Raw genomic sequence first — 22,072 nt, 5'->3', positions numbered from 1 at the left:
TAAAATCTATAGCCCAGGCCATGGCTCTACTCTGGTCTTACCTGGATTGCTCTTTCTATTCCTTCACCTCACTTCTCACCTTTAGCTTATGCTTGGACTGGCCATACACATTGCACCTTCATGTTAGCCCAGGCCCTCCGGCAACACGTTAGCTCACTTTTACCCATATCTTTTATTTAAACAACATACGAACTATAAATGCCAATTCTCAGCTCCTCTGTTGCCAAGTTATGTCAAAAATAGAAACCAGTTATATCAGAATGGTATAGAAACTGAATCCAAGTTTTCTAATAAAGATATGGATCATCTGAATCTTGACTGGCATTTGCCTGCAATAAGTAAGCTAAGAAGAGCAACAAAAAAATTAATGTCTCTAGAAGAAATACGAAACAACAGAAAATAAGATATATAAATGACTATACCAAAAAATTGTCACTCTTGCCTTTTTTTTGGTCTTAATAAAAATAATATAAATTAGAAGTGTTTTATGAATTATTACTTAACTCTCACCAAAATTAAAATAATCCTCTCTAGGAGGGAAGTATATTTAAAGTCCTCATAAAAGAAAAAGAATCTCAATACACACACACACGCAGATATATTTTAAACATAGTTAAAAATGCAATTCAGGGGCGCCTGGGTGGCGCAGTCGGTTAAGCGTCCGACTTCAGCCAGGTCACGATCTCGCGGTGCGTGAGTTCGAGCCCCGCGTCAGGCTCTGGGCTGATGGCTCAGAGCCTGGAGCCTGTTTCCGATTCTGTGTCTCCCTCTCTCTCTGCCCCTCCCCCGTTCATGCTCTGTCTCTCTCTGTCCCCAAAAAAATAAATAAACGTTGAAAAAAAATTTAAAAAAAAATGCAATTCAAATAAAATTTATGATAACCAAATTCTGAAATATATTTTCTTATTCCTTGAAATCTAGCCATTATTAGATAGGACTTGCTAATCTTAGTTTTAGGTAAATAACATTTTATTTATAATCAATGTCTAAAGCTAAGTCTGTAAATTAGCAATACTGTTTAAGATCTATACAATTAATTTTGTAAAAGTACAAGATTTTTTTTTACCTCATTCATTTACAAAACTTGCACATTTAATAACTTACCACATGTGTAAAATGAATAATGGAGTAGTAAAGAAAAAAGGTTTAGATTAGGTGGGGAGCTTCTGTTTTCCAGAAGTTTTCAGGGATTCTTGGTTCAAAATTAAACCGGAATCTCAACTCTAAGAAAAAAAGTTTCTTACCTTACAGTTTTGGAAGTTACTCTTTATTTAATACACTTTTTGCCAAATCAAACACACAAAACGAATAGATAAACCAAAGCTTATTGGCTTAATTATTAAATAACAGTTGTTAAAATAAAGAAGATATTCAAGTTGGGGCTATATAATCACTAAGGAATTATGCTTAGATGCAATATGCTTTTCCCCTTTAAAACCAAAGAAATGTAAGCTATATATTTTTCACTATTCCAAAGAACAAAATAAAATTGGAATCTTATGAATCCTATGTTAAATTCGGTACTAACTACAAATACACACTGCTTTGTATGCATACTAATTAATTATATCCTAAATGCTTTCAAAAGAGTGATAAACGTTTATTTTAGGCAAATGATTAATTTATTTCAAAGGATACTCAAATTCCATAATTTAAAAAAGTCTTTATTTGCTTTATAGTTCAATTCATATTTTAATAATTTAAAATCCAATTATTATTGCCAAGATATTATAGGCAATTTTACATCCCATTAACCTTGCTTTGTTTTAATTCTAAAGATCCTTTGTTAGATTCCTTTAAATGATCCAGTTTATAATTTCAGTCTGTCCTAGGGAGTACTTTAATTCAGCTGCACATTCATCAACTGTTTTTGTCCTGTTAATTGTAGACAACTGCACAATTGCTTTCTCCGGCTATGATTGATGAATTATATTCATGGGTATAGCTGTTAAGTAGGATCAACATTTATAACAATTTCAACTTAAAGATTTTTAACTTCATTCCCACAAGGACAAATTAAAGACTGATATTCTAACGACCAAGAGAAAGTGTTTTTTATATGCTTTATTTTAAACTATTAGAGAAAGTTAAGAAAAATGCCGTATGTCTGTGCAAATGAGATAGAAGAGTGTATAGTCTAATTTGTGCTTAGCACATAGTAGGGCCTCAACAAATAGAAGCCTATCTGTTTATCTAACAGAGTAATATGTCTTTACTGTAACTACATCCTAACTATCCAAATATGATATATAAACACATTTTTATTTTATTTTATTTTTTAGTTTTTTATTTTTTATCGTATTTTGTTTTATTTTATTTTATTATTATTTTTTAAAATATGAAACAGGAACCCTCTTGCACTGTTGGTGGGAATGCAAACTGGTGCAGCCACTCTGGAAAACAGTGTGTAGGTTCCTCAAAAAATATACACATATTTTTAAATGTTTATTTTATTTTTGAGAGAGAGAGCCCAAGCAGGAGAGATGCAGAGAGAGAGGGAGCCGGAGGATTGGAAGCGGGCTCCGTGCTGACAGCAGCAAGTCTGATGCGGGGCCTGAACTCACGAATGGTGAAATCATGACCTAAGCTGAAGTCAGATGCTCAACCGACGGAGCCACCCATATGCCCCTATATATGATACTTTCTTAAAATCTGGAACTCCCAAGTTCAAATTTATGAAAGAGAAAGGTCTAAAGTGAAAAGAAATGAGGTAAACTGAAGGTGAGAGTCAGTAAAATTCTAAATATATAAGCAATGACAACAAAACTTCCACTTTTAAAAGCCTATATTGCAGCAGTTATAATAAATGTCATATATTATTTCCAACATTCAGATAAAAGGGGCAAGAAAGATCTTCCAAAAAATACCCTCACTACCCAAAAAACCCATCTGCAGCAACCGCTCTATCTTTCCCCTTCTTGGCCAAACTCCTTGGAGTTGTGTGTACTTGCTGACCATGCTCACATCCCACTCACTCCTCAGCTCAAAACAACCTAGGTCCTGACCCCAGTACTCTAGTTAAGTCACTGCTTTCTCAGAAGTCATTCCCTTAATTATCTGCTCCCGCAGTACCCTCTACTCTGGCATATTTATTATATCAGTAATTAGAAGACTGCTGTCCCCACTGGACTGTAAGCTCTCTTACAGCAGGGTCTGGGTCTCTACGCAGCATCCTTAGCACACAGGTACTCACCGGTGTATGTGTGGGTGAAACCAACACGACCATCTTGTCACCGAATCCAGTGGTCCCTCTCATCCTAACTTAAAAACCCTCTTGCTGGGGTGCCTGGGTGGCTCAGCGGTTAAAAGGCAGACTCTTGGTTTCAGCTCAGATCATGATTTCATGGTTCGTGGGTTCAAGCCCCATGTCAAGTCCTGTGCTGATGGTGTGGAGCCTACTTGGGATTGTCTCTCTCTCTCTCTCTCTCTCTCTCTCTCTCTTTTCGTTCTCTCTCCCTCTCTCTCAAAATAAATTAAAAATTAAAAAAAAAACCTCTTTTGTTGACTCCTCATTGCTTCTCAAACATTCTACTCACCATTCTTTTCTTAATTCCTTCAATAAATATTTGTGATTGTGAACTATGTGCTAGGTATTTTTCCAGAAACCAGGAATGTATCACTGAAGAAGACACAAATTCTTAAGGCCAAGTACATTTTGGTAAAGAAGATGGACGTAAAGAATGAAAATAATTTGAGATGGTGTTACTAAATGTTAAAACAAAATCATATGACGGAAGTGTGGTAACTCAATAAGATGGTTAAGGGAGCCTCTCTGAGGGGGTGACATTTAAGCTGATTCCTAAATGACAAAAAACAGCCAATCATGTACAGCTGTGGGTAAAGAGGATTCCCAGCAGAAACAGCAGCAAAAAGCATGGCATCATGTTCTCTGCTCCTTCCACACAGGTTCCCCGAGCATCACATCTGTATCCTTATCTACCATTTACCATATAAGCTCAGGACTCCTAAATCCAAATCCCCATTCTACTTGTCTCTTTGGAGATGCAAATTCAAGATGTCTATTCAACATTTCCACTCAGAAATTTCACAGACGCTACAAAATCAGTGTAACCAAAAGTGAAACTATGTCCCACCCAACCCATATTCTTCCTTCTCTATTGTTCCAAGTAAACTATACTTACAGTATAAACCATCCAGCTATTAAAGCCAGCAATCAAGTTATGTTTGATCCCTTCTTTTCCCTCTTACAATCTAATCTATCAGCATTTCTCTAGACTTAATTTCCAAAGGATACTTTAAATGTGTCCACTTCTTCCTTCCTCATAGCCACTATTAGTCAGTCTATGATACCAGCATCTGAAACAAGATTTCTGAATCTCAGATTAGTTTCGATCCGGAGTCCACTTGCTACACTGTAGATTATGCCTAGCTCTCTTTAATTATATCATAGCACCCTTAGCATAGCTTATAAACCCTTCATGGCATGACCCTTGCCGGCCACCCTTGCCAAGATGCGATGACCTTGCCTATGTGGCTGGTACATAGCTTTTGGCTGATTAAAAAGAGCTGTCCAGCAACATGTCTTACTATCTCTTGCCTCCAGGCTTTGGTATCAAATTATGCCCTTGGTCCAGAATTTCATTCCTCTTTTTTTTTCTTCTTTTATCTAGCCATGTTCTAACCATCTCTCAGTTCTCAAAGCCATCTTTGGCATTCTAGTTGTATACACTTTTTATTTTGAACCTCCTGTTGTTGGGTTTTTTTATAGACTATTTTTAGAGTAATTTTAGGTTCACACCAACCTTGAGCAGAAGATACAGAGAATGCCCAAATATGCCCTCCCCACACACATATCTCCTTCATTACCACCATTCCCTACCAGAGTGGTACATTTGTCACAAATGATGAACTTACATTAAGACAGCTTTATCACCTAAGGTCCACAGATTACATCTTGGTGTTGTAGCTTCTATGAGTTTTGACAAATGTATAATGACATGTATCCACTATTAGAGTATCAAGCAGACTAGATTCACTGGCCTAAAAATCTTCTGTGCTCTGCCTATTTATTTATGCCTTCCTCTTCCCTAACTCCTGGCAACTACTAATCTTTTTACTCTCTCCTTAGAGACATATATAGTCATATAGTTGAAATCATATAGTATGAATGAAGCCTTTTCAGATTGCTTCTTCCAGTTCGTATTATGCAATTAAAGTTTCTCCATATCTTTTCATGGCTCGACAGCTCATTTCTTGTCTCATTTATTTTTTCACTAAAAAATAAATATCCCCTTGTCTGGATGTACCACATAAATATACGGGTATCTGTTTATCCCTTCATCTACTAAAGACATCTTGGTTGCTTCCCAATTTTGGCAATTATGCATAAAGAGGCTAGAAATATCTGTGTGAATGTTTTTATGTAAACATGTTTTCAACTCTTTTGAGTAGATACAAGGGAGAATGACTGCTGGATCTACAGTAAGAATATGTTTAGTTTTATAAAAAAAAAAACAAAAAAACAAAAAACACTACCCACCTGTTTTGCAATGTGGCTATACCGTTGTGTATTCTCACCACCAATGAATGAGAGTTCCTGCTGCTCCACATCCTTGTCAGCATTTGGTGGTGTCAGTGTTTCAGATTTTGGCCATTCTAAAAGGTATGTAGTACTATTCACTGTTGTTTTGATTTGCATTTCCCTGACGATGACAGGCATCTTTTTCTAAGCTTATTTGCCATATGTAGATATTCTTTGGTGAGGTGTCTGTTAATGTCTTTGGCTCATTTTTTTAACCGGATTGTTTATTTTCTTATTGTAGAGTTTTAAGAATTCTTTGCTATTTTATTTTATTTATTTATTTATTTATTTATTTATTTTTTTAAATTTTTTTTTTCCAACGTTTATTTATTTTTGGGACAGAGAGAGACAGAGCATGAACGGGGGAGGGGCAGAGAGAGAGGGAGACACAGAATCGGAAACAGGCTCCAGGCTCTGAGCCATCAGCCCAGAGCCTGACGCGGGGCTCGAACTCACGCACCGCGAGATCGTGACCTGGCTGAAGTTGGACGCTTAACCGACTGCGCCACCCAGGCGCCCCTCTTTGCTATTTTAGATAACAATCCTTTATCAGAAGTATCTTTGGTAAATATTTTCTCCCAGTCCATGGCTTGTCTTTTCATTCTCTTGACATTGACTTTAACAGAAGTTTTTAATTGTTTTTAAATGTTTATTTATTTTTGAGAGAGAGTGAGTGAGCATACAAGAAAGTGGGGGAGGGGCACAGAGAGGGGGACAAAGGATTCAAAGTGGGCTCTGCGTTGATGGCAGACAGCCTGATGTAGTGTTTGAACTCATGAACCATGAGATCATGACCTGAACCAAAGTCAGACACTTAACCGACTGAGCCACCCAGGCACCCCCAGAAGTTTTCAATTTTAATGAAGTCCAGATTGTCAACTCTTTCTTTCATGGATCATGTCTTTGGTATTGTATTTAAGAAGTCATCACCAAATGCAAGGTCATCTAGATTTTCTCCTATGTTATCTTCTACGGGTTTTATACTTCTGCATTTTACATTCAGATCTCTGATCTACTTTGAGTGATTTTTATGAAGGGTATAAAGTCTGTGTCTAGATTTATTATTATTTTTTTGCATGTGGATGTCCAGCACCATTCGTTGAAAAGGCTATCTTTGTTCTATTGTATTTGCTTTTCTTTGATACATTGTTTGAAAACCCCGATAGTCCTACCACCTGGGGAATACACCCCTTCAGTCTAGATTAGATGCCTTGTCTTTTACTTGTATTCATACCTATATCACCTCTATCACAGGACCCTTGTAATACTGTGTGTATTCCTCTAATATTTGTCTCTCCCCCAAAATTCAGAACCATGTTTGTATCATTTACTTCTCTATTCCCATCTCCATAATAGTATTTGTATGTAGTATAGGCACTGAATACACTTTTGCTGTATCAATGTACACATGATCTGTTCTTTCATATTTATAGCTAGTCATGTTTCAATTTTTGTTTCAAAATCCTCTTTATTGGAGGAATAATTGGTATGAAAAATGAAAACAAATTCTAGAATGACACAAAGAACATTATGATGGGCATTTGGAAGGTTTTCAGGGACTAAAATTTAAAAAAATTATAACTGCTTTCTATAAATCTAACTCTTTTCCTAAAACAAAACAAAACGAATTCCAAACTCTACCCCTGAGCAATAAAACAGTATCAGAAGCTAAAACCTCTGATATGAGCAAATTTTCTACTCTTTCCTTTCCTAAGACAATAACTATAATCTTAAGTGAGGAAGATCCAATTATATTAAGTCTTCAGAGTTACTGATGACAAGATAATTTTTGTTTTTTACTTCACAGTTGAAACAAATTGGCAAAATTAGCATGTGTGTGATTTGAGAGATTTCTATAACTAAAATGAAAATGAATAGTCTGGGCAAATTTTTGTTTTTATATGTTTTTCATTGCCTTAGGATGGATAATAATTATTATCAATTCTCATCACAACCAAGTTTTATAAGAACTAAGTATGTTATTATTATGTAAAATTAGTATTTATGTTATAAAAGAAAACTGGTATTTTCCTGTATCTTTTGCTTTGCAATAAATGTAAAATTTATTTTAACTTCTAGAGTTGTATTACTATGACTAAAAATAATTTAGTCATGGAAAATGTAAATGAGAAATATAAAATAAGATAAATTACTATAAAAAGAGGTTATGTCTCTAATTATAATAAACTGATGAGAAAAAACTAATACTAAAAAAGTAATACTAAAGTGCATTGAAGTTAATCTCTTTTTTTTTTTGAACGAGAGACAGAGCATGAGCTGGGGAGAAGGGGAGAGGGAGAAAGAAGGGAGAAAGAGAGAGAATCTAAAGCAGGCTCCATGCTGAGTGTGCAGCCTGACACAGGGCTTGATTCTACAACCCTGGGATCATGACCTGAGCCAAAATCAAGAGTCAGATGCTCAACCAACTAAGCCACCCAGGTGTCCCTAGTTAATTTTTTAAATGGGTTTCTACAGCATATATAAATTAATTTTCAAGGAATATCTTGTCAAATATCCTTTGATGACACCTCCTTTGATAAAGTTTTATATACAGTAAGTGTTATCCCCTTATCATCAATTTAATTAAATCCAGTTTCAAATAAGAAATAAATAGATTATGCCAAATATTCAGTCACTATTTTCCAATGAATATATTATATCATAGAAAAGAACTGTAAAGGATGCAGGTCTTTGGCTGACAGAAGCTACACATGTCAAACTGGTGACAGTTACATCTATCTTCATGTATCCACTGCCAATAAAGTATTGGAAAAATCACAGTGAACAACTGTTTATCGTAAAGTGATGAGTACAATGATGGGCTCAAACATGAATTTACTTACAGCTTCATTTTAACAATGGTACATATAAATTTCTGACCTGACTGTTCTTCTTCCCATAATTAATATCCTTCCCATTTTCAGTTGGATATCGGACAACATGATATGTTCAGATAAAACTCCGTCACATGAACGGAGATGGGCTGCGGGGTGAATGCCGAGCATGGCTTTGAAAACAGATGGAGTGGCAGATGGGCTTGCCGAGCGGCTCACTCGATCTGTGTTACACAACTTTTCTACCCAGTTAAGATGAGGCTCCATCTCACAAAAGCCTCAGAAAGTCTGTTCCTTTATTTCATACATGCTTTCCCCTACCCCAAAATAAATGATTAGTATCTTAAACTTTGTTCCTTTGAAGATTAATTACCTGTATGATAAATTATTTAACTAAAATATATTTTCTTACCCATTTTTGGAACAGATGGTAGGAAAGCAGTCGCCTAGTGGAATAAAATGTACACAGATGAATTATCTAAAAACTGTAAAATTAATTACCTTCCTTCATTGATGAGTTCAATAAATGCAAGTCCTGCATTCTTCTGAATAGAATTTTGCCATTCCTAAAAGGAGAAACCAAACCAAGTATAAGAAAAATGAGCACGTAAACAAAATCAGAATTATATACAACATATTTAAATTGATCAGGAGATTAAATGTTCTATTTACACATGCATTCCAAGTGACTGAAAAGTACAGAGGGGAAAAGTTTACAAATGAATTCTTTTGAATTTGTAAAAAAACAAAAAAAAAAAAAAGGAGAAAACATTAATACTATATCCAAATGTAATCTCTCCTTGCTGATCTAGATGAGGACATATTTGTGAATTTGGTAGTTCCACAGTGTAATCATTATAAATTTCTGATTGTTATACAGTGTTTCTGGATTAGGAAAGTATATTGCTTACTTTATACTCTTCCTATGACATATTTAGAATATGCTTTAACCAATTTTTTTTCAATGGATCCTGGTTTAGTCGACTGATTTTTTTTTTTTTTTTGCTTTTTATATAGCTGGAAAATTACAACTTTTTTGGATTAAAAGTAATATCCTTTTCAACAGTACTGTAAATAAACACTTCATTAATACATTTTATATATAAAAAAAAAAACCTACTGACCATTCACATCACTCATCTAGCCAGATTTTCTAGCCAGATTTTTCTGCATGATTTTCCTACTACTAAAGTGCTACACACCGAGGTAGTCACCTGTCTCCCCACAAATTCAGCTTCACATAAAGCAGTCTTTATGTCAGCCCTTCTCTCTACTCTTGATCACACTGCCTTTTTAGAGCTTTGCACCCATGCTGGGGAAAAAATGCGGTCCCCCAACATAGACACTTGCTGTATAAGTATTTTCTGCTGTAAGTCAATCTGTGAAGAATTAAAGAAGAACATATCATGAACCTACATTTCCCCAGGAGAGAGAATCAACAACTTGGGATATGGAAGCCTGGGGACTATAATGATCTTATAAAGACCTAAATGGCTCTATGGTTGGCTACGTGGTTTTAGCAAAGCCACTGTATTTTAGCTATCATACATAACCTTTAGCAAAAATTCATCTAAATGATAAGACCACTATTGCACTTTACAGAGCTTATTAAAACTTTCCAATCATTTCTATTGTGAACAATTACAGGGAACTCTTTTTGCTATGTTTTAATAAGATGTCTTCTACCATCATCCTTTTATGTATTTTGTATATTCCCATTACATATACTATATTTATTGCAAGCCGATATCCCACAAAATGTGGAAATTTCTCAGGAATACTTGACATTTATTGTGGCATTAGCTTAAAGGGAAAACTGATTCTTATATAGCGAGAACCATGACACTCCGAAGAATAAATTCTTACAGACAACTTCTTAAACGTGATTTTCTTTATGACACTGTTTGTACACCAAGGCTCTTTTATCAGCATAAACTTTAATATGCATGGGATTTTTCAAGAAGATATTTCAAAGTACATATTCAGATATTACATATGCATCCCAAATTATACTGTGTCTAAAAGATCACAGAGTAAAATGTTTTAAAAACTCTGTTCAGATCAAAGATCAAACAAAATATATCTGTGAGACGCCTCAGCCCGTGAGACACTAATCTGCAATCTTTGATAGAGGAGCAGCACAAATAAGTCTTAGCCAAGTTAAGGATATTAGAATTTAAAGGATGAAGAAGACACTGAAAATATATCACTGCAAGACTTCATGCAAGAAATATGTTTTAGAAGAGTAATTTGACATTTTTGAGGAAGAGAAAGTGGTAGAAGACTGTTTTATGTGCCTTTCCGGAAGAGAAGCAATAGAGGCCTACACTGGTACTTCGAACAGGTGAATGGAAAACAAGAGACATTACAAAGAAGAGATGCCAGGGCTGGATGAGAAACTGGATTTAACGGCTAAAGTAACAAGGTGGAAGAATATAAGGTTTAAGTGTTTAACATGAATGGCAGGAAGAATGGTGGCATTCTCATGAAAATATTTAAGAATGGAACACATTTGAGGAAAACCATAGGATTGCTTAAGTTTATATTTGTTGGATTGAGAATCATGATGGTATATCAAATAGAATGTGGAATTTGAGATTATTTACATGAAAATATTGATTAAGGCAAACCAGAGGCACGTCTCTAAAGAAGAATCAACAGAAAGAGGATCAAAAGACCTAGGCCGAGTTTTGGGAATAATTCACATTTCTAAAATGAAAAAGGGGAGAGAGAAGCAAACCATGAGACTCTTTAAAAAAAATGTTTATTTATTTATTTTGAGAGAGAGAGAGAGAGCAAGTGTGAGTGAGGGAGGGAGGGGCAGAGAGAGGGGGAAAGAGAGAATCCCAAGCAGGCTCAGCACGTAGCCTGATGCAGGGCTGAATCCCACATCTATGAGATCATGACCTGAGCCAAAATCAAGAGTTGGATGCCCAACCGACTGAGCCATGCAGGCGCCCCAACAAATCCTAAGAGACTCTTAACTAGAGAGAACAAACTGAGGGTTGATGGAGGGAGGTGGGTGTGGGGGTGAGTTACACAGGTGTTGGGTATTAAGGAGGGCACTTGTGATGAGCACTGACTGTTGTACGTAAGTGATGAATCACTAAATTCTACTTCTGAAACCAATTTTACCATATGTTAAATAGCTAGAATATAAACAAAAACTTCAAATAAAAAACAGAAAAAGAAGCAGTTAACAGAGACAAGAAAAGATCTAACAAAATTTAAGAATAGTAGCAAAGTTATTATAGCACTATTTAAAAGAAAATAATTCACTGGTTGCATTGGCTCAACGAAACAAAAAGATACAAACAAGACCCTTTAATCACTAACATCATTCTCGTTTTGATGATCAAGAATTTAAGTTTTATTGCACGTGACTTGTAAAACGCAAAATACAGCACGCCCCAAAGTATATGCAATATAAATTGAAAAGTAGAAAAGACAAAAAGATGCCATCCCAAGGGAGGGGATGGAAAGCGAGAGCTGGCGCTGGCTGTAGCGGGGGCTGGCACGGGAGTTGGAGCCTACGCGGGCTCTCCCTCTGCAGCTGACTCTATCTGTGATGCCAGTGGTGGTACGGTACCAGAGTTGGCACTCGGTGTGGAGCTAGATCCAGCTCTAGAGCTGATGCTCAGACTGCAGTGAGAGAGCTGGTTGTTGCACTGGCTCTAGTTCTGGGCTGACTCTAAGCCTCGCACTGTTGCCAGACCTGGTGTGAAAACTGGTGATGCAGAGGACTCCGGAGCTGGAGTTGCTCGTGACTCTGGAGCTAGAGCCGGAACTGGCGTGAAGCGCGGAGTGGGAGCAAGAGCTCCTGTTGGAGCTGGCTGTAGCTCGGCAGCCAGCCCTAGCTCTACCTCTGCAGCTGGTGCAGACGCTGGCTGTGGCTCCAGAGCCGCCGCTTGGACCTGTTCTGAAACTGGCCCCGGCTCTGGAACTGCTGCTGGAGCCAGTGCTGCAGTTCACGATGGCACTACCTTTATCCCCGGGGCTGGCTCGAGCTCTGTCCTGGAGCGGGTCTGGAGCTGCTTCTAGTTCTAGAGCAGACACTGCCTTCAGCTCTGGGGCTGGAAGGGGTCCCAGAGCTGTGTGAGGCCCTACAGCTTGTTCAGTTGCTCTCCCGAACTCCACAGGTGCCAGCGCTGGTGCTAGAGCTCGCGGAAGAGCCGCTGCCGACACTTCTACTATCACTGTTGAAGCCATGATCTCGAGTTGGCAACTCGACAAGAAAGACCCAGACCAAGACAAGAGTACAAAAGAGATACCAGGAACAATAACAACAACGACAACAACACAACAACAACAACAACAACAACAACAACAACAACAACAACAAAAACCTTGGAAAATGAAAGGCAGGGAAGAAACAGAAAAATGAGTCTGTAATTACACGGTTAAGGGATGTGAAGACATTGCAAACATCAAAAAAAGAAGGCTTAAAAGACAAAGTTGCAAACATCTCCCCCCCCCCCCAGAAAACAGAAAAAAAAGATAAGGTGCCAACAAAAGGATAAAGGGATGCAAAAACCGTAACAGCACCAACAAAAGTAAAGAAATAAGGAAACTGGAGGCTCTCCAACTGAAAGGCCCACTGAGTAGGAAGTCTAGAAAGAGTGGATGGGGACCATGGAAGAGAGGATTTAGTTTAAATCAGATAAAGTTAAAATTGCTCCCAGGGAGAGCCAAAGCATAAGAGACTCTTAAAAACTGAGAACAAACTGAGGGTTGATGGGGGGTGGGAGGGAGGGGAGGGTGGGTGATGGGCATTGAGGAGGGCACCTTTTGGGATGAGCACTGGGTGTTGTATGGAAACCAATTTGACAATAAATTTCATATATTGAAAAAAAATAAATAAAAATAAAAAAAAATAAAATTGCTCCCAGGAATGAAGTACATGACATAAAACCCCTAGCAAGGCACATCATCATAACATTTTCCTTAACACGAGGGTTAAGAAAAAGGCTAACAGGAAAAAAAATACAAAGAATCAAGAATAAGAATCAAACTAAACTTCTCAGTAGCAAATCCAGAAAAGAGAAGAAAAGGAAATGCTTGCACAGTTATGGAGAACATTCAGGGCACAATATCTACCCAAAGTATCAATAACATATGAGGATAGATGAGTCACATTTTCAGACAGGCACAAATAAATATTTGCTTTTCATCCACTCTCTTTAAAGAACCTAGTAATGGTTTACTCTGCCAAAAATGAGGGCATCTCTCCCACAGGAGAGACAAGATTACATTGTGACAGCCCCCGAATCTCAGGGGCTTAAAAACCAAAGATGAATTTCTTGCTCAAGCTTCACATCCATTGCCTGTGTTCCTCTCTACATCTCATAAGGTATCTCATAAACACAGGTTTCTTTCTTTCAAATGAGAAGAAAAAAACTAAATGAGAGAAAAAGGGACAACAAAATATTCCTCAGAAGATAAAGTATATTTTATCTCAGAAATCATCAGGCTTGAATATGGTTTTTAAAGCTCGTTTAATAATTTCTGAATGACAGTTATAAAAATAGCACAAATAATTATTTGGGCATCTTTGAAAATTCCAAACTCTTTACAACCTCAGTAAAATATCATACTCAGTACTGAATAGTAAACAAAAATGTGTAAATGCAAAGAAAAAACTGGAATGTGAAGGGAAAAGTATTCTCCAAGAAAAGTATAACTTGTAACAACAGTTTATGTTGGTAATGTAATAAATCCCAAAAGTGTGTACAAGAAATGATAATCTTAAAACTTTGGAAATGGGATCAAGCCTAGATCATTATTTTCTCACTGCTTAATACTTTCATTAATCAGAAAATATTCCCTCTGAAATATATTTATATTTTGTAGTAATATACTCACACATATATCTCCCTATTACATCATAAATTTGTTAATGAAAGGGAGGATCTTTTTTTTTAATGTTTATTTTTGAGAGAAAGAGAGTGTAAGTGGGCAAGGGGCAGAGAGAAGGGGACAGAGGATCTGATGCAGGCTCGACACGGACAGGAGCGAGCCCAATGTGGGGCTCGAACTCACGAACTAGGAGATCACGACCTGAGCCAAAGTCGGACGCTCAACCGACTGAACCACCCAGGTGCCCTGGGATATTAAGTACAAATGCCTGGCACACTGTACATACTCAATGTACTTTTGTTGTCGAACTGAACTTAATCCTCCCAAATTAAGGGTATTGCTTCAATGTATGGTTCTCAATCCGGCTGTACAGAAGAATCAACGGGGGAGTTGTTAAAAAGTACCAATCATAAGACAATAATCTCCAATGACAGGGCCCAGGCATTGGTATCATTTTAAAGCTTCCCAAATTATTTTGATGTAAAGTCAGTGTTGACAACCACTGTCTTAGGTCATCTCTCTCTCCCAAAAAGACTGCACAATACAAACCTCAAAGTACCTAACTTCCCAGCGTGGAGTAATTTAGTCATGAGGTAATATATATTTTTTCCTTCAGACTGTTCACTTATTTAAATTTCCTTCTCATAAATAGTATATTATTGTATCATAATTACATCATAACTTACACCATAATTACTGAGGTATTCACATCCCTAAAATAACACCGTAACTAAGGTCCTTTCCAGTTCTGACATGGCATTTCATTCTCCCACATGGTATTTTTGTAGGACTCAAACATTAACTTCTAGTGACTGTGTAAAAAAATGTCAGTAATGATAGAGGCTAGGCAATGGTCCTATTCTTTAACACTGATGCACATTTGGTTCTGCATTTTAAAAAGTGTTTCTTAAATGTGCATTACCATGTAACTGATTCTAGGAGTTTCAAAAGAATAATTAGGTAAAATATTGAGAGGCTCACAAGTAGAGTACCTAGCATAGAGAGGAACTCTGTGTTTGTTGTGATGGGTGAGGCATAAACTACATTGAGAGTTGATGAATGGGTGAGAGCCGGACAGGGAAGACACTTTAATTGCTGTCCTAACTTTCTAACAATTCTCTCTGACATGTAGACTTAGAGAAATTACTTAAAACAAGGGAAACGGACACATGAGAATGTATACAAAGGGGTAATAATCTATTGTCATTTCAACAAAGACAATCTTTTGGCAATGACAGGAAAAAAGTGTATTTTCAAATTGTGTCTACAAATCATTCCAGAAAGTTTTCTGCCATTTGAGAAAACACGCACACATGCATTCATTCAAGTTGGAAAAAAATGAACATCTATAAGAAAAGGTGTAAATTAAACATCGGTATCAAATTTTTGTCTTCATGGGAAACATACTAAACTGGGTTTGAATGCCTGCAGAGAGATGCCAAGTCTGTAGACAGTTTTGTCATAATTTTTTAACTCTTCTATATGGATGCATAAAATTTCCTCAAGATGAAGGACTTTTTCAGAGAATTGGATATCAAGTTAAGGATCCTTTGAAACTAAACACTTTGAAGACAAATAGGTTCCAGAAGGATGACAATGAAATCCCTATGTTCTCTTCAACAATCACTTCATGGTAGTTAGATGACCTAGTAGAAATCTCAGACCCAGGACATATTTTTCCCCCCAACGGTTTTTCCTCCTCTATGTCAGCTCAATTCACATTTCTCATTTCCTTTTGCTTTGTATACAATTAGGTGAACCAACTTAATGTCCTTAGAGACTCAATCCATCTCAAAATCTTTGAAAATATTTCATGGTAAAAAAAGGAGGGTTAAGTTGAAATCTTGTCTTCAGGAACTCCAGAATTGATTTTTTTGCTTTTATATCCTTAATGTCTACTTATCATTAATTGCCAGGAAAAGAAGTAGGTTATGTACCTCAAATATTTTCCTTGTGAATGTTCATTATAACAAGTGTGCTTATAAATTCTGTGCAGTAAGTTGGAGAAATTAGTAAGTAAAAGGACTGAAGTAAAAACATACTGTATATAAATAAAACCAGATATAACTAATGTTTTCAATGAATACAAAAATGAACTAATGAAAATAAATATGCAAGTATTCAATGTATCTTTTGTTTTCATTTTCATTGCTTATTTTTATGAACATCCTACTAAAGCATATAGGAAAAATCGGATATAAGAAATGAATAATCAATCTCAAAGAGATTATTGATATGAAATTCAGCCATAGAAAAACCATTAGGCAATGTGGAAATAGATCCAATTGGTTACTAAAAGTTGGTGTTTCATATAAATATAAATATAAATATAAATATAAATATAAATATAAATATAAATGTAAATATAAATAAGTTTCCCAGGATCCTAGTAGATCATTAAATTATGTAAATAAATTTAACACCGCTTTTTATTACAAATATTCTTATGCATATAGATAGATAGATAGATAGATAGATACACACACATACACACACACATACTTGTGTTTGTATTTTAATGAAAAATAATCTAGGTTGTTTTATAAGATATTTTTTAAACAGTATTTTTTCTATAACTCTAAATATATACAATAAACAAACACATTTATATGCTATGTTAAGTTGCTGAAGATATTTCTTCCTTGGTGAGAAAACATATGCTACTAGAAACAATCAGAAAGATATCAAGAAATGATAACTTTATTAAATAAAAAAATAGGGGGATTTGGGTGGCTCAGTCAGTTACGTGTTCGACTCTTGGTTTGAGCTCAGGTCATGATCTCACGGTTCATGAGTTGAAACCTTGCATTGGGCTCTGCACTGAAAGTGTGGAGACTGCTTGAGATTCTCTCTCTCTCTGCACCTCTCCACGTCTCTCTCTCTCTCCCTCTCTCTCTCTCAAAACACATAAACTTAAAAAAAATATGAAAATAGAGGAAAGTTTCATATTTTCTATTTAGATAGGAGAAGGGTAAAAGCTAGACTAGGATTCTTTAAATAAACTTTCAGAGTTGTGCTTTTAATTTAAAAAAATTAAATTTAAATTTAAAACATATGCAACATTAAAAAAGTTAGGGTTTATCACATTCAAATATGCACTTTAAGATTTAATACTAATGTGGTTTTGAAGAACGTTAGTTTGATAGAATAATAACTTTTAAAACTTGACAATAGGGGCGCCTGGGTGGCTCAGTGGGTTAAGCATCCGACTTCGACTCAGGTCATGGTCTCCCGGTTCATAAGTTCAAGTCCCACGATTGGCTCTGTGCTGACAAGGCAGAGCCTGGAGCCTGCTTCAGATTCTCTCTCCAGTCTGCTTCAGTCCCCCTCTCTCTCTGCCCCTCCCCACTTCTACTTTGTCTCTCTCTCAAAAATGAACATTTGGGGCGCCTGGGTGGCTCAGTCAGTTGAGCGGCCGACTTCGGTGCAGGTCATGATCTCGCGGTCCGTGAGTTCAAGCCCTGCGTCGGGCTCTGTGCTGACAGCTCAGAGCCTGGAGCCTGTTTCAGATTCTGTGTCTCCCTCTCTCTGACCCACCCCCATTCATGCTATGTCTCTCTCTGTCTCAAAAATAAATAAACGTTAAAAAAATTTTTTTAAATGAACATTAAAGAAATAAAACAAAATAAAAATAATATTTGACAATAAAACAAAATCCTGTACTGGTCTATAATCAATGAAATAACAGTGACTATCCTTCTATAATTTCCATGATTTACAAAGGTAAATATTCAGCAAAATTCGTTTCCTGAGAGCTTACTATGTGTCTGAGACATGGCTAGATGCACTACTATTTTTTAAGTTATACTATGCTGTTGAGATCACTTTTTTGAGGATCATCTTTGAATGTCATATTTTTCTAGGGCTAAGAATCAGTGTATCAGTAGACTGACTCTCAAAACATCATAACTTAGGAGGAGTACACAGTAAAATATAAATATGAAGAAAATTATACCATTAGCATAAGAGCTCTAGACTGTACTCAACTGCAGCACAAAAGTGTTGGGTATTAATAAGCTACTATACATACGTAGCTTCTCAAAAAATGTTCATAAATAACCTAATAATACAACAGACATTTGATATTTCTCAAGATGTACATTTCAAGACCTTGTATTTAGTTATGTTTTGTGACTACCACTAGGCTCATACTATATCCCACAACAAAAGTTCATTATAAAATTGCCTTATTTTCCAGAGTAAATAGAAAACAACCACACTGTATTGAGCTGTTGATGCTGTGTTACTGCTTGGCGAATTCATTCCCACATACCAAATTAGTAGCACACACGGTCTCAACTCATGCCCTGGCAAAACAATAAATGACACTATGCCAGTTACCCATGTTACTACTTAAGAATAGAAGGAACTTTCAATGTTAAATCTTGAATGCTAGGACCCTGGTGTGCTTCACTGGCACAAAGTGCAATCATGTACAGTTACATTACTTTATATTTTTCATAAATAATCACATAGCAATAGGTGTATAAGCCAGTACAAGAATGTTAGTGTTGTAGAGACTTAGATATAATTTTTAACCCACTCTAAGAATGTTTTACACACAATTCGCTGATATTTGCTTGAAGACTTATAATATTTCTGGGATTCTGGAAAAACTTGTTCTATTTTTGGACTATATTAACATTACAAAAAGAAGCATAGATATTCATATATGGGAGGAAGAGCTGTGGAGACCAATATAGCATCTATACTCATATGTGGCTATTAGAAGTACTTGAAATGTAGCTGGATGAACTAATATGTGTTCTAAGTATAAATTATATACCTGATTAATTTTTTAAAAAATATTTATTTATTTTTGAGAAAGAGAGAGACAGAGTGCTCATGTGAGCCAGGGAGGGGCAGAGAAAGAGGGAGAGAGAGAGAGTACCAAGCAGACTCCTCTCTGTCAGTGCAGAACCTGATATGGGTGAGATCATGACCTGAGCTGAAATCAGGAGTCAGATGCTTAACCGATTGACTCACCAGGTGTCCCATACCTGATTAATTTTAAATAATTGATAAACTTGTGTGGTGTTTGGACTTCTGAACAAGAACAAAGACTTGTAAACCTGGCTCCCTCAGTAACTGTTACTTGTGAATAAAATTTTCTCGTCATTATAATTAACACAGGGTAGTAACAAGGTCATCAAAATAATTTAAAAACAATAAAAAAAGAGTCTACAAGTAAATACACATATGACAGACACATACACACATATATATATCAGACACACGCACATACACACACACACACACACACACACACACCTATCTGATTTGAAAGACAGTATAAAAACAGGAATGTAAAATAGCTCATTAATTATTTTTATATGGATCACATGTTGAAATGATATTTAGGTGAAATAAAATATATTATTAAAATTAATCTCACCTATCTTGTTTACCTTTTTAAATGTAATTAGAAAAATTTTAATTGTACGTGATTCACATTACATTTTTATCACACAGTGCTGCTCTCTAGAGTACCAACTGGGAAAGCAATTTATAAGCCATCACTGCTATAAGACCAATTTCTGCTTACACTAATAACAAGAGAAGTAACTTTGCATTTATGTATAGAAATCTAGTTTGAATGAATATTCATTCAATGATTAGCTGTTATCACTCATGGGTAGTGAAAATATGAGGTGAGGGGAAGTTTCATTTAACCTTCTAATATCCTAAAATTGTTTTTCTTTTAATGTAATGTACAGGAACTACTTATGAATTATAATCTTAATTTTTTAAATGTTTATTTATTTTTGAGAGAGAGAGAGAGATAGACAGACAGGCAGAGAGCAAGTGGGAGAGAGGCAGAGTCTCAGAGGGAGACACAGAATCCAAAGCAGGCTTCTGGCTCCAAGCTGTCAGCACAGAGCCCGATGCGGGTCTTGAACTCACAAGCCATGAGATTGTGACCCGAGCCGAAGCTGGACGCACAATGACTGAGCCACCCCTGTGCCCCAGGAACAACTTTTGAATTAGATATCATCTTGGCATCTACAGTTAATTGATTTTCAACAAGGGTACCAAGACCATTCAATGGAAAGAGAATGGTCTCTCAATAAATGGTACTTGGAAAACTGGATATCCACATCCAAAAGAATGAAGTTAAATCCCTACTTCACATTATATACAAAAATTAACTCAAAATGGATCAAAGACCTAAATTGAGGAACTAAAACTATTAGAGGAAAATATAGGGGAAAATCTGCATGACCTTGGATTTGGCCTTGGGTCTAAAATATGATAGCAAAAGTTTAAGAAACAATTGGACAAAAATAGACAAAGTGGACATGATTAAAAACTTTTGTGTACCAAAATCAGTATCAAGAGAATGAAAATAACCCAGAGAATAGGAAAAAAATATTTCCAAATCATATACTTGACAAGGATTTTATATCCAGAATAAAAAACACTTAACCAAAAACAACAAAAAACAACAAACGTCAATTAGGGGGCACCGGGGTGGCTCGGTTGGTTAAGTATCCGATGTTGGCTCAGGTCATGATTTCATGGTTCATGGGTTTGAGCCTTGCGTTGGGTTCTGTGCTGACTTCTCAGAGCCTGGAGCCTGCTTCAGATTCTGTGTCTTTCTCTGCCCTTCTCCTGCTCATGCTCTTTTTCTCTTTGTCTCTCAAAAATGAATAAATGTTAAAAAAAAACACCAACCCCCCCAAAAAAAAACTCAATTAGGAAATGAAAAAGGATGTGAATAGCCATTTCTCCAAAGAAGATACAAATTGCCAACAGATGCATGAAAAGATGTTCAACATCATTAGTCATTAGGAAAATGCACATCAAAACAAGAATGAAATACCACTTCTTACTCACTAGGATGACCATAATTAAAACAACAGCAACACATTAAAACAACAACAACAAAAATAGAAAATAACAAGTGTCAGAGAGGATATGGAGATACTGGAACACTTGTTGATTCCTCATGGAAATGGAAAAAGTGAGTCATCCTGGAAAACTGGAAATTTCTCAAAAAGCTAAACAGAATTACCACACAACTCAACAATTCTCCTCAAGAATTGTATACGCTTAAAAGAATTGAAAATAGAAACTCAAATAGATGCTTGTAGACCAATGTTAACATGGCAGCATTATTCATAATAGTAAGTAGGTATAAACAAGCCATGTGTCCATCAACAGATTAATGGATAAACAAAACATGGGTCTGTAAATAGAATGGAGTATTTATCATTCAACCATAAAAAAAATGGAGTTCTGAGATACGTTACAACATGAATGAACCTTGAAAACATTATGCTGAGTGAAATAAACCAGACATAAAGGAATTCCACTTATATAAAATACTGAGAATAGGCAAATCATAAAGATAAAAAGTGAATTAGAGGTACCAGAGTTTGGGGGGAGAGAGATATGGACACAGAGTTTTTGTTTGGGATGCTGAAAGTTCTTGGAAATAAATAATGGTAATGGCTATCCAACACGGTGAATGTAATTAATGCAACTGAACTGCACATTTAAAAATAGTTAAAAAGCACATTTTATGTTCTTTCTGTTTTACCACAATAAAAGTGTATCAATCAAATCATCTTGGGGACTGTGTTTTCTTTCTAGTCATGCATTAATTCAGTAAGTAACAATAAATATATATACTATGTGTTAGTTTGCGAAGCATGGATGATATAATGGTGAACAGAAATATAAAATTAACTTTGTTATGGTGTAAATTTGTAGTGTAATTGAAGTGGATTAACATCCATAGAGTAACCTTGGAAGACTTTAAGGCTTTGCAGCATCCTTAAGAAGTCTCTCCTTTTGAATAATTTCAAACATTCTGTAATTTAAAATACTCTCCATA

The 22,072-nt window shown here is 36.0% G+C and overlaps 1 protein-coding gene across 1 annotated transcript in view; it reads right to left on the bottom strand.

Moving 5' to 3' along the window:
- Window positions 1-22,072, bottom strand: part of NBEA (neurobeachin) — a 694,460-nt gene that overhangs the window by 332,445 nt on the left and 339,943 nt on the right. Inside the window, 1 exon segment of the mRNA XM_030309029.1 lies at window positions 8,878-8,942. Coding sequence (XP_030164889.1) covers window positions 8,878-8,942 — 65 coding nt within the window.

The sequence above is a fragment of the Lynx canadensis genome, chromosome A1, assembly GCF_007474595.2.
Source record: "Lynx canadensis isolate LIC74 chromosome A1, mLynCan4.pri.v2, whole genome shotgun sequence".
Classification (NCBI taxonomy): domain Eukaryota; kingdom Metazoa; phylum Chordata; class Mammalia; order Carnivora; family Felidae; genus Lynx; species Lynx canadensis.
This window is presented reverse-complemented; position numbering and strand designations above follow the sequence as displayed.